We start from the raw sequence: 14,469 nt of genomic DNA, 5'->3' as shown, positions 1-14,469 counted from the left end.
AAACAAGTCCCTCATTTCCTTTACCTTGTCTGCTAATTGCTTAACGAGGGTCTCGGTTCTCGCAGTCTTGATGCCGTAGGTAGCATAAGAGGGCTCTCGCACAGTTTCCGCGCTCCCCGTTAGATGACGTTCCACGTCACACTCGCGGTAATACAGGACGTGCTACGTCCACCGCTATGGACGAGGGTGGCGCTGGTGAACACTCTCAAGGTTCGCTTACATCCAATAAACATAACTACCCACGAGAGCAGCAGATTGGACAGCCGTCGCCATAGCTGAGTTGGTAAAAGCATCGGACGCGATATTCGGAGGTCGTGGGTTCGATTCGCACTGGCGGCCCGGTTGTTTCCCCTGCTGCTTTATAAGTAATCTTCTTTAGGCGATAGATTAACATAAGTATCATTATTCCACTGATTAGCACTACACTTTAAAAAAAATTAAACCAAACTCTCCCCTATGCACTTTGGTTTCGGTGACTGTTACCTCCCTTCATAAGTATATATATATATATATATATATATATATATATATATATATATATATATATATATATATATATATATATATACTAAGTAAGTAAGTATATATATATATATATATATATATATATATATATATATATATATATATATATATATATATATATATATATATAGAGAGAGAGAGAGAGAGAGAGAGAGAGAGAGAGAGAGGAAGAGGCGGCAGAGTTTACCCTGGCTCTCGCTGTTTTTAATAACGTACACAGTGTTGAGTACGCTACTTAACTGTTTGTATTTTTTGTTTCCGATATTGTTTGCATTAGCTTTGACAGTTATAGTTTGAGTGCATAGGGCTCGTTTTCTAAAATTGCTTGCATTCTTGCGTCTAGGTCTTTGAGGCACACGTTAATGGAAATAGGTGCTGGTACTCAAACTGTACGGAACACCATCAGTTTTTTTCCCCTTGAAAGCAGAAAGCATCGCTGATAACGACGGCTTTGAATCTTTTAACGCAGATAATATCTCGGATTCTGGAATCCGTCCTTCATTTAAACAATTTGGTGTGACTGTATTCTTAAAGTGTCCTTCCTGTGCCAAACCACCACCCCTACGAGTGCTTTCTTTTTAGTCTGTACGTTCTTGAGTAAGTTGAGGGAAGACTTAAAGAAGTGCATTGCTGACCAATAGGTTATTCTATCATATACTGTTGCGCAAGGCAACGTGATTTTATTTCCCCTTAATGATTATCTGAATGATGCTAACTATAGTTGAAATAATACGGAGCCTCCAAAAAAAGCCTATTTTTAGCTGCTTCCTGGATTAGTAATGCGTGCGTAAGTACATCTTTGCTATTCTTTTATGCGCGTGGTAGATAGCCTGATTTGCCGGATGTATTTCTTAGAGAAATATTATTTTTGAACATTTGAAAGTCTACAATCTTAAATTTACTAGGCAGCGGCTGATAACGGAAAAATGATGGTTGTTCAGAAATTGCTCCTGCTGTTATCATTCGCTCGAAATTGCACTGTGCAAGCAAGATAATCACTGCCGATCAATTTCACCATTCAAAACATGGAAACCTATCGTTATATTATCAGAGGTGACTGTTTAATTCCATCTAATTGCACATACCTTTAAGCAGCGGCATGGTGCTCACCATTGGCTCCATATTTATCGAGTACCTAGGCCGATCTTGGAATACCTTCGTAGCCTTGATGAAGCACTCCCGTATGAGTTCAGTGTCAGTAATAACCATGAAGGGTTGGTCAGCGAGGTAAATTCCGAACACCTTGCCATACTGCTTTATCCATTCCGTCATGACCTGCGTCCAAAAAGGAAACTGTTTAGAACCGCTGCAGCGGCCCCCTTCCAGTGGTACTGAGTTGAAGAGCCTTCAGTGGCTGCGAGTGCCCCGGCTGCGGCTGCGGCATTTCACCCACAGCGAAAGCAAGAACACCCGGGTACGGAAATAAGGATACACCTTTAAAATGACGTCATATAAGCCAAACAGGGCCTTTACAGAAGGGCTCGATCCACTGCAATTGTGTGATTATGGCAACAAAACGTCAGCAACTAATCAAAGCTTTCCAAATGTATACGATCATCATCACCGGCTTACCTCATCGTCATAATTAGCCGCCCCTCTTCTACATCTCTGTTCTGTGGCATCTGTGAATATATTATCTGCGCAAAATTCCTAATCTCATCTGTAGCCCTGACTTTCTTCCACCTTCTGATAGGATTGCCTTCACTTGGTATTCTGTCAGTTACCCTTTTCGACGATCGGTTATCTTGACTTCGCATTGCATGACCTGCTCGTGCCTTTCTTCTTATTAATTTAGGCCAGGCTTATATTAACTCGCGCTTGTTTCTCGACTCACTCTCCTCTCTTCTAATGTCTGAATGGTACTGTAATATTTTCCACTACACAGCTAGCTTCGTAGTCCAGAATTTAAGTAGAAAACTTTCGTTAGCCTGCACGTTTTTCCCCAGAGGTGAGTATCGGCAAAATACAGCTGTTATATACTTTCATTTCTATAGATATTAGTAAATTTCTATTCATCGCCTGGCATTGCCTGCCGAAAGAACTCCACCTCATTGTTAATGACTTAGCTATTTCACTGCGGGGGTCCTGATTTGGCGTCACTACGTGAGAAAGTAGACAGTTTTAGCTGTGAGTCAGCAAAAGATTTGCCTGTGGTAAAAGCGCATCTTACGCGCACTTTTGCCCGTCCTGGAAACGACAGTTTTTGGTTGGGAGTGGCTAGCGTAACCACCGAGAAGTATAACATACTGTGGCGGCATCTAGGGACAGCAATTCAAAGCTCCTGAACTGCGCGGCGAAGAAACTTTTTTCTCTTTTATTAACGGCAATAATGAATGCATTCTAAGTCTTTTTATATGTGTAAAACAATTGAAACAAATGAAGATGTAAATCCCTGTGCAAAGTTGGAGAAGTACTTCGCTGGGGGTGGCTGCTGACGACAGTGTATGCCGTACGTTGTGAGGCTTAACATGAAGAAATTCTTGAATTTATCTTAAAAACGATGCATATTTCTCAACTGTATCATTACGGGGGGAGGGGGGTGTGTGCTGAGAATGCACAAAATAAAAGCGAATACAAACGTTTAGAGCGAGTTATCGCGTCGAAAAATGCTGCTGCAACGCAGTATTTGCTCCGAATTGGGCTGGCAAGGCGCCGCCATCTTGTCAACGTTAACCATGCAAGCGGGGCAACGTGAAGCCTGCTGGCTTGCGTACGTACGCAAGACGCAAGGCTCGTGCTCGCGCTCTGAGCATGCGCACTATAGTCCCCGCAAGTTCCTTTCGTGCGCTCAGCCGCTGCGTACGCACAGCTAAAAATGTCTAATAGCTGTAATCCATTCGCCGCGGAGGCTCCGGACATAGCGCACTCGCCTACTCTGCAATAGTACCCGGCTTCAATGCCGGCCGCGGTGTCCGCAAAAGGCGGAACGCAAAAGACGCCCGAGTGCTGCGTGGTGTCAGTGCTCGTTCAATGTCTCCAGGAGGCCGCAATTATTCTGCAGCCCTCCACTACTGTACCTCTTTCTTCATTTTTCTTCCACTCCCACCTTCCTCCCTTCCCTTCCGACGCGGTTAAAGTTTCCACCCAGAAGTGAGGAAGTTACTGCACCATTTCAGTTCCTCAAAAACCACTTGTTTTCTCTCCTCCATTTAAAAGCGTGATCATCATCCCTTCACCCATGGCCAGGTTGATGTGTCTGCCTAGATACGAGACAGTCACTGCGTCCTCTCCTTCCTTCAAAAACCAATTGAGGTATCTTCTCTTACAACTTCAACCGCTTCGCTGTGTACTGCAAACTGCTTTTTCCTTCCGTTAAAAGTCGGAGCCCACCCTGGAGGACCTTTTGTTTCTTTTTTTAAAATAAAGTTGTTTCTTCCTCTAAGGCTGTTGGACCATAAGTTCTTTTCGAGAAAGACGCAGTTCTGCTCTAGTACGCTGCGTTCACGTCGCCCAGAATGCTGCCGATTATGCAGCTCAGCTAGCCGACACTAATTGAGTGGATCGATATATCACTGCTGCGCGCCAGATGTCTGGTCGCAACACCTGCCGTCTGTTTCGTGCACTTATTAACCGAACTCAAACAAGTGAAGAAAAGGCGTGGCACCTCCAACGTGCCATTCATAACTTTCCCGGTACTACAACACAACTGGCCCGGACACTGTGTGACATATATATTTCTGTACCATGGTGGACCGTCGCCTTTCCCGACACTCATATGTAGGCCAAACAAATCTGGGGCTAGACGCTCCCTTCCAGCTCCATGAAAAGGAGGCCCTAGCCAAAATCAAACGTTGTACTGCACCGGACCTGGACAAGGTTACCGTTGAACTTCTAGCGAACCTTTCGCATGTAGCCTATCGTATCCTCCTTGAATTCACCACCCATATCTGGCATGGACAGATTCCTCGCCCCCAGGCTTGGAAAGCAGGCTTAGTGACATTTATTCCTGTGGCAGGCAAGTCAATTGATGTGGACCATCTGCGCCCTATCTTCTTCACATCTTGTGTCGGTAAACCGAAGGAGACTACGGTGGGAGACAGGTTGTTCACTTACCTCGAAACATGTCACACTTTTACGGGTACTTGTTTGGTTTCCGACCACCAAAATCCGCACAAGACCTCCTTCTACAACTCCATGATGATATATTCGAACCCAAATAACTCTCTCACATTGACTAGGCAGTCCTGCTCTTGAGTTTGAAAGGGGCGTTCGATAATATTAAAATTTAAATGATAATCACCTCCAATATAACAACTGTTACATACCGATACATAATACATACCGTATATATACCGATACATAAGCAATTTTTCACGGGTAGCAATACTACATTCGAATTCAAGGCAAGAAACATGGACACTATACAACCAGTTCGCGGGGTATACCGTAGGGTGCGGTGTCATCTCCACTCCTCTTCAACCTTGCAATGAAAGACCTTCCCGTAAAATTAAGCTCCATGCACAGCATCCGATATGCCCTATATGCGGACGGACGGACGGACGGACGGACGGACGGACAGACAGACAGACAGACAGACAGACAGACAGACAGACAGACAGACAGACAGACAGACCGACAGAGAGACCGACAGACAGACGGACGGACGGACGGACGGACGGTCGGACGGGCGGACGGACGGATGGACAGCCAGACAGACAGACAGACAGGAAACAAAGGAAAATAGTGACGTTTGACAAAAAAAACACAACACAGATAGGAAAATATAGGGACATAGCTGATTACAACATCACGATGAATGACCGCAGTTCGAAATTAAGACAGTTAGAAGAGATGAAATAATTACGGTGCAGAAATCAACACAGATACATAGCGCAATATTTTTTCAGGGTATACTTAGTTTTCATGTGGAATACACTAGGTGACAGACAATTCAAGCACGCTGGTATATAGTGTTGACGAGTGCGTTTTCCGTGCCGGTTTGAGGAGCGAGGAATGCAGTAACGGTATTTTGTTCATAAATCATGGGCAGGAGTATATTGAATGGTGAACTGACTATACGATAAATGATTTAACACAATAGTTTCTGTTAACAAAGTGTTAAAACTTGGAAACCTTAGGCTTCCAAAACTATCAATGTCATTACGAATGGACAGATCGCAGGCAATTTCTTTAGAAGGGAGCGCAGAAGTGAATCAACCCTATGCTGCCAGCTAACCGTGCAGTGAACACGGATGATATCTCTATCTGGGCAAAAAAAAAGCCAATCCAGGACACATGGAGACCTGTCTACAACACTCAGTGGAGAAAATGAACGCTTACGCTGCATACTGTGGTCTCCAATGTGTTCCCATCAAATCAAAATTTGTCCACATTCCTCTCCCCTCGCGAAAACACTTCAGTTCACCTCACACTCTCTCCGAGTCCGACCGGAGAGGCCACTGAGATACGCATCCTTGGCCTCTTTATTCACCAAAGGGCCTGTCACACTAGCCCGACACGACGCCGACGCAGACATGACAACACCGTTTATCGGCCGACCGGGTCGGCAGACCGTGTCTGTGGCAGACCAAGCTGTCACATTTGGGCGACAACGAAAACCAACGGGTCCGAGGACCAGATGTCTTCGTAGTGTGACATGCTTCGATGCCCGCGACGCCGACCAAACCAATCTGCCGACCGTGGCGTCGCGAGATCGGTCGCTAGCTAAAACATTCACGAGACGCGAACATGATTCCGCTATAATGCTGTTTGTTTACGTTCATAACAACCTCTGGGATAGATGAATGTCCAAAAAGGTATCATTGCTGAGGATTGTTGGCCAACGTCAAGGTGCTGGTTGAAGTGATAAGTACGATACAAGCAAATTTCATCCTATAGACGAGAATCAAGAGCCGCTCTCGGGCGCGGCCATTTTCCGCCGACTGGCGCGCCGCGGTGCGGGCGTTTTCACTGGGGACAGCGGGTCTGCGGCAGTTCCGCAGCCGCGCCTGCATATAGCCGCGAATTAATGCCCTGCGGGCTCTATAAAAACGTTGCCCAGCATACTTCCACAGCGTGGTTGTATTGCAGGAAGTCTTTGCGCTATCAAAAGGATAAAAATTGATGACATTTAGTTCGGCATTCATGTTAATTGTTCCGGCGATTATCACGCGCTCGCGCTTATATCGCTGCCGTCTTGGTGCTCCATCGCAGATAAAACTTTTTTGGTCAATATCAAGCATTATGTGCACAGATAGCATGCACTTTCAACTCTAATGCGCTCTTAATCCTTCCTGCCGGCCATGAAGCAAATAGGGTTTTCTTGTAGCCAGTTACGTGGTGCGCCAGTTACATCAGCAATTTATTGTTGTGAGTTCAACTGAGTGGCAGGGATAACAGAAAACAATTTTTGCATTGGTTTATGCTATCTGTCGCATAAAAACGTATTCTGAATCGATATTGAATTAATTTAATCAATATTGAAAGATGAAATCAATATCAGCCGAGACACCAGCTTTCACTAATTCGGCGGCCTGAAGTCGTGTTTGTTTTTTCGGAAGCTCTAAGCGCGTGTGACAGTGTCACGTAGCCGCTTGGCCAAGTGTCACAGAATGTAATAAAATCGTGCATATATTGCTGTGATCCAAGCAGGTACCAACAGCAGAGAGATACTACGGTCAGCGCTTTACCCCGCCGTTCCCTCTGAGATACGTGTGGAACTATCAAATTAAATTGGCAGGAGTCGCGCTTACATCCCTGTGCACGAAATGGGTTTAAAGGGAACAACAGCAAGCTCAGCGCACGGATGTCGAAGACGTACTGGTTGAAAACACGCGCTTCGCCTGGACAACCTTCGGTCTGCAGCTGGCCGATCCCGTTACAGCTTGCACATCACTGCACCATCGAGTCAAATCAATAAATATACATCCTCATGCATAAAATTATCACTGATGTTAGCGTACGTAAAACACGGCAACAAACGACACGCCAGCGCGAAATGTTCTTGTAAGTACCTGTTTCGAATCCGCCCCCTACCTGGTCGACTACCCTCGGATATGTGTGTACCAATGTGTGTCAGATGACCATACAATGGCCTGGGGAAACCTGAGTAGTGATGCACAGCACACACCCACATACGTCAGGTGATAGAGCGCATCAGCGACCGAAGCGAAGAACACGTAAACACGCATTATACGCGCCGCCGGCTCGACCGGCCCGCAGTCCAACGTGCCGCGCGCGCCGAGAGATCGCGACTGGTGTCGAGAGTAGAAGCGTTTCGGAAGCCTGCGTGCGATGGTAAAAGAACCTGTCTATAGCCTCCTGCTGCTGCTGCTGCTGCTTCGTGCGGCTCGTCTGACTTCTGCTAGATCCGCTCCTGAAGGCGTCACGGAAATCGAGCATAACATTATTTTATTATGGGGCAGGTTGGCAGTAAAGGGGTGACTAGAGAAGTTTCTTTATTACGGCGCTGGCTAGTTCCAAAGCGCCCTGAGCTGCGGCATATCGATGCGAAACCAGCTAGGATTAGCGACGAGCACAGCAGCCGGGAAGCAGCGCAGTTCGTCGCACTGGCGCTTCCGCAGGCGACGACGTTGCCGAAAGCGCGGCCGTTGCGCAGGCATGCTGTCGTTGCTCGAATATAGCAGGCGGCCTTTCTGATAGCATGGCTGTTGTGTCCTTTTTGACGCGAACGTGAAGTCAACCGAGCCTGCTCGCCGGCAGGCCAGCCTGGATCCCGTCCGCCGCCGTAATAAAAAGCAGCTTAAGATTGTTTTTGACGTAAGCAATAAACGCTGAGACAGAGAAATCTGCCAAATGTACCATTTCTGAGGATCGTTGATCAACACCGAGTTGCTGGTAAAAGCAACAACTCTGATACGAGCAAAGTTTCTCGCCAGAATCGCCTCGCAAGCTGCCGCTGGCCCGCTGTTGCGGTCCGGCTCGCCTGTCGCCCGCAGCGGTCCGCTAGCTCCGCAGCCGAAGGTGTAGCGGAAATTGACCATAATTTTAGTTTATAGCGCGATTATACTGTTAACAGCAAAACGATATTAAGAGATATCATAGCGCAGGCTACTTGCGAAGCGGCGTCCGCTGCGCCAGGCAGCAGCGGAATTCGTCGACCGGTGCGACCGCTGGCGGTTCCGTTGCCGAAAGCTCGCTACTAGTGCACGCATGCTTTGTCGCTGCACGTTTATAGCAGGCGGCCTTTCTGATAACATAGCTTTTTTCTCTTTTATGGTGCGAACGTCAACACCAAGCCAAGCAGTTATCAGACCGCTGCGGGTGGCAAAGCGTACTGTTTGAGCTCGAATGCTTGAGTCGAGCGGCGCAGCGATGCTTGCTGCTCCGTGTGTTCCTGCTTGCAGTGGGGCTGCAATTCACAAGCAGCGACCGGTGCAGCGCGCCGGCCGAGTTTTCGCACATGGGTCGCCTGCTTTACTTCTGTCGCGAGTGTCACACTGCGGAGTTCTTCTTATCAGCACCTCTGAAGGCGGCGAATTGTTCTATTCTCCATGGCGTCGTCAGTATAGAAGCAGCTTCGTATTCCAGAGGTTTCTATTTTGAAACCGCGTAGTCGAGAATTTTTTATTATTTTAATTTTGAATAATCTCTCCCGTCTTCTCTACACTCTAGTGACTGCATTTATTTTTCGAGCCATGCCTTTCTGACCCAGCATTAAGAGCCGCTCACTACTGGGCTGCACTCAATCTAGGTTCATAATCACGATTGTTAATTATTTGTTTTACTATGGTGGGATTCATTTAAAAGAGCTAAATATGAAGCGTTCCGGCCGATGAATTTCGCATTGCAGGAAATGAAAAAAGAAGGGTGAGAACGAGAAAGGGCCAAGTCGGCGGGAGGTCTCGCACTTTGTCTCGCTAGTGTGACATGGGGTTCATGGGAGTTGGCGGACCATCGGCCAACTACCGTCTTGTGGGAGACCTGGCGCCGGCGCCGACAGTCGGGCGACTGTTTTAGTCCGCGCAGTGTGAAATAGAGCCAGACATCCCGACGACATGGTTTTGGCAGACCAAATCGGCTGACTGTTGGGCTAGTGTGACAGGCCCACAACAACGCAGATCGGACGCAACACTCGAGAAACTCCCCACCTGTGGCGACCGCACGTGCCGTACGGTCTGCCGGGTTTCCCATTAGCGTGGGGAGGGGGGGGGGGGGGGAGGGGGGAGTTACGAAGAAAGATGGCTTGTGGCTGGTACGTGCCTTTATAACAAGTAGAAATCTCCGCTCAACCCTTCATTTTCATCACGCCATAAACTTTGAGGAACAGGTACGAGCGCCAAAAACTGAGACGCGTCCTTAGGGTCCGACCCATTCACCGCAGCATGTCGCGCTTTCACCACAATGCCCATCGCCAGGCGCGTGTGAAAGCACTGACGCGACATTATTGTTTTGGTTTTCGGGGGTTTACTGTCCCAGAGGAACTCAGGCTACAAAGAACGCGTAGTGAAGGAATCTGGAAGTTTGGACCACCTGGGTTTCTTTAACGTGCTCGGACATCGCGCAGTGCACGAGCGTCTGGAATTTCGGCCCTGTCGAAATGCAACCCCCGCGGTCGGAAATGAACCCGCGTCTTTCGGTTTCAGCAGCCGAGCGCAATAACCACTTAGCCTCCGCGGCGGACCGGAGCGACATTATGGTCGGCAACAGCACATGTAGTATGCAGACATTGCCGCTCCCCACCCTACAAAATTGCTGTCGGTCCAGCGACCCTCCGAATGGTTACCTCATCTGGGCTCCCGGCCACCTGGGACTCGAGGTCAATCAGTTAGCCCCCCTCCCATCCCCCCCCCCCCCGCTCTTTCTGTTAGCGCTCTCTCCCAGGAAACTTACACTTGCTCTAGAAGCCTAATCCGAAACCAACAAATCTCTAATTGCATTGGAAGACATCACTACTTATTAGAAGGACAGTCATCGTCGCGCTCCGGAACCGTGTGAGGGTCTCTGGAGAGGAGACGAACGATCTTCTCAAGATTTTTCAAGTATAATGCAGTGCCCGGCAGTAATAAGGCACTTCAACTCTTAATATGATGGTGGCTGCAGCCTGCGTGGAACGACTTTCACGGACGAACTCCTCTTTTGCTGTAAAGAATGGAAGGGTGGCCTAGTTGAGTTACATTCATTTTAAAAGGAAAATACAGCGCGAGCAGAGAGGACGGACGAAGGACAGGGAACTCCACATGGTCTAGGCGTGCCCTTCCCATCCCCACCCTTCCCAATGCTTCATCTTCCAACCTTCTAAAGAGCCCTGCGAGGCAGCGTTGCTCAGCTGCTATGAGCTACTTTCGAAGCGGACCTTGGTCGTCAGGGCGCGAGTGGCATTAGACACCATTCAGGACCCGTAATAGGAGCTACACCTAGATTTATGAATACCTCGGCCTGTTCGGCATGGAAAGAAACAACTCCTTGTACATAACAGAAACTAAATGTTTACCACCATCACCACCACCACATCTCTGCAGTTATTTTGTTCTTTGTCCCATAACCAGCGAGGCAACGCTCCTTTCTCGTCAAGGCGATGGAAGTGGTGGCTGGTGGCCTGGCATTGGAACATAGTGCCTCGTCAGCGGCCACCCATAAAAAGCGCCTCTACCACCTGAATGACTCAAACAGCCAGGACACTGGCGTACTCGGCGACAAGTGATGACTCCTCGACCTACCACGGGTTCGTACCAGCCATTAGCAAGACGACAAAGCGCAGACTGCGAAGGCCAGCCGAGTCGTCCTCATCAAGCCATCAGCGATCATCAGGGCGCAAAGTGGCTCGCAACATATCATCTTGTTTGTGCCACACCAACCAACCGACAACCTGAAACCCTCTGAACAGGGTTTGAAAATACAGAACTATGTATCGGAAAGCCTGGTACCGGGACGGATCAAAGACGTGAGAGTAAACTCCTGTAAAAACATCATTATCTCTGATTTTTTGCAGCTGACCTCACTAGAAAGCTGAGCCACAATCAACAAACTCGTCAGTATTAGTGTCTAGCTTCTTATCCTCCAAGACAGCGACAGTACTGCTTGCGTAAATTGCAACGCTGACTCCGCCATCTGTGACGCCGATTCGCCTATTTTAATCAAGCCGGTGACCAACAGCATTTAAATAATCCAAGTTCAGCACCTCAGAAAGTTTAAATGCATCAAACTGACCTTGAAGGGTGCCTCTATACCATCATAAGTGAATGTTGGCCACTTTCGATACCCACTTCGATCTTTCTTTCCTAACCTGCTACAGTGCATTAAACGCATAAGGATCGGTCACCTGAGTGCCCTCTACAACAAATACATTATGTGCCCGAGATGCTCCAAGCCACACAGCTGCGACATTAGCCGCTAGACTGCCATGAAGTGTGCCTAATGCCATCGCCCCCATTACTCTTCCTCGAAAGCCTGCACCTGTCTAAAGACTGAACGAGCGGTACTGAAACGAATAGTGCGATAGTACTCTACGCATAGAGAGACGACGTCGTTCGCGCCGCCGAAGGTCCTCAAAGAAGGCAATGACATTTGAAGCGAAGGCCCTAAGCGCCACTACAGTCTGTCCGCGCCCCCCGACAACGGCACTAAATCCAGGGAGTCCGCCGTCTGGTGGCGCCGAACCTACTACCATATGAATTACATTTCAGCCACTACTGAAGACTTGTACGTCCACTGGGTCAGGGGCGTTGTCGCAGTCCACTGTTGAACGCCTACTACTGCATCAGACAAAAGACACGATCAGAACTTCGGCGATTTGCAGCGTATTTGCAATTCTCGTGTTGTTTACGAATGCCAGGCGTGTTCTGGTTTCTAGCCTACTCACACCGGCAGCACGCAACACACTGCAAGTACTGAAGCGATACATGCAGTTCTTGCGGCGCAACATTATTGTAGCAGCCAGCGAGCTCCACATTAGTGATCAGTAGCCTGGGCAGTCGACTGCCTTCAAGGCCTACAAGGCACAGTTTTTGCTCCCTGAAAGTGACAGGCTAGGGTGAAAAATTGTGACTCTGCTCCTCACCCCTTCTCTCTTTGTCTTTTCAATCCTTCGTCCCTGCCCCCTAGAGCAGCGTGACCAACCGGAACGCCATTCTGATTAACATCCCTACCTTCGCTATTTATCTCAGTGCCTCTCTCTACTTTCATTTATGCATATTTTATCTTAAACCTACCGCTGTGCTTTGCTTTTGCAGTTCCTAGTTGATGCTGTGCAATTGGTTGCCTGGGTTACTTAGCAAGGCGATGCCATAAGCGAATAAGAGGTTGCCTAGAAGGTTACTAAATTACACAATACTGCCCGTGTATTTATTCTAGGTCGAATGGTTTTCAATTAGGCTTATTTCTCATCTTCCAGAAGCAGCTTATCCTCTTTACTATTTCTTTAAATAGTGCTAGTTTTGAACATTCAGTACTTAATACTGCAAACTTATTAACTTGACTGCTGGGGTAGCTAAGTTGGTCATTTGTGTGAATATTTTTCTTTAAAGTTTTGGGTATCTTTTATTGCTCCTAGTGCGTTTAGCATGACAGAATTGTTATCCTCACAAGCTGAGACTTGAACTATATATTCTCACGTCTTAAGAATAGCAGCGCAGAAGACATGGACGAAAGAAAGAGCACGCTCATCCCTTATTTCATCATCGTCGTTTGCGCTGCAACCCTCAAGATTGTATTACCAGCTCGCCCTTTATTCAATTCTGATGATATTATCAGGCCTGAAAGAGACGAGTCATCCTGGCCGCATGTAGCATTTACTTCATTTGTACTCTAACCCAGGCTCGTAGACTCCTTGGCGAGAATATAACTTATATATTTCGTATTTTAGTACCATCTCCTATTAGTGATGTTGTGGTTATTGTAAGTTCCCCGAGTAAATGATATAAAAAAAGGTTATGACCGCTTAGACTGCAGGTACCATCGCTATTCAATGGTAACAATGAACGAATCTATTCTGAAGCACTCCGCTGCTGAGCAGTAAAGGATAAAAGAAAATGCCTTGTGTTTACATCCAGACAGCAGTTCTCAGCTGGAAGTATCGACGTTCACGACGTTCTCAGTGGCATGGCAGATAAGCTTACCCGGAGACGGTTCTTCTTTAGCTGTTTCCAGTTGCCCCATAGAAGGTCCGGCTTAGGTCCTGGAACTCCAAGCTTTTTAAAAAGGCAATGTTTACTCCGTCGGTCAACCATCCACAGGACGGCATAAGATATCACGAGGAGCAGTGTAGCTTCTAGGACGTAGAAAAAGATGCTCCAAGCTTCCATGGTTGTGCGTCTTAGCCGCGGTCAAAGCGATATACCGAGTTAGCAGGCCAGCCTGCCATAAGAAGAGAAAAACAAACAAAAAATGTGCTGAGAGCGCTAAACGTAAAAACAGTTCGGTATGGGCTGATATGTCAAGCACTTTGTTAAATTTTGTGTCGCGTCGGTGACAGCCGTACATAAAATCGGCTTACAGGCAAATGCCCTCTTAAATTTCGCACGAGCCGACCTCTCTTAACGCAAAAGTTAGAGCATGGGGTAGATTTTATTTGGACAGGAAAATGGATTCTTTCTTGCTGTCTACAGTAGCTTTCATAAACCGTGAGACTTTTGCAACGACAACTTCAAGGCAGTTGCTTCCAAACAAGGATATACATCGTTGCATTCTTAAAAAAAGAATAGGCAAACATTGCTTTTCGTTTTCGATTTTCGCTCATATTTCTGAAAAATAGTACAAAATGCAAGGTAATGCTCCTTTTCATGCCGTACTAGAAGATCGCGAACGTAAGCGCCAATGACATGCTGATCAAGTGAAAGGAACACCAATGGGAGCATCCATCTCTCTCGTCATAGCCAATTTAACCGAACAACGAGCCCTCAAGTCATTCCACCCGAAGCCAAAGATTTTCCTCAGGTATGTCGACGACTGCTTCGCCATCATCAAAAAATCTGAGACTCAAAATTTCCTTCGTCATTTAAACTCCGTAGAACTTTACATTCAGTTCACGCTAGAGGTGGAACAAGA

At 47.3% G+C, this 14,469-nt stretch overlaps 1 protein-coding gene across 4 annotated transcripts in view; it reads right to left on the bottom strand.

Annotated features, from left to right (window-relative positions):
• The window catches only part of LOC144102007 (cytochrome P450 3A4-like), a 115,274-nt gene that overhangs the window by 61,370 nt on the left and 39,435 nt on the right, over positions 1 to 14,469 (bottom strand). For 2 of the 4 annotated variants that reach the window (XM_077635253.1, XM_077635250.1), the window contains exons 2-3: positions 13,542 to 13,779; positions 1,611 to 1,800 (exon numbers count right to left, since the gene is read on the bottom strand). In XM_077635253.1, the coding sequence (XP_077491379.1) occupies positions 1,611 to 1,800; positions 13,542 to 13,727 (376 nt within the window). In that variant the 5' untranslated portion in view covers positions 13,728 to 13,779. Of the gene's footprint in view, positions 1 to 1,610; positions 1,801 to 13,541; positions 13,780 to 14,469 lie in introns of those variants that run through there. The other 2 variants (XM_077635251.1, XM_077635252.1) reach the window with 2 other exon arrangements.

Source organism: Amblyomma americanum, chromosome 8, assembly GCF_052857255.1.
Source record: "Amblyomma americanum isolate KBUSLIRL-KWMA chromosome 8, ASM5285725v1, whole genome shotgun sequence".
In the NCBI taxonomy this organism is placed as follows: domain Eukaryota; kingdom Metazoa; phylum Arthropoda; class Arachnida; order Ixodida; family Ixodidae; genus Amblyomma; species Amblyomma americanum.
This window is presented reverse-complemented; position numbering and strand designations above follow the sequence as displayed.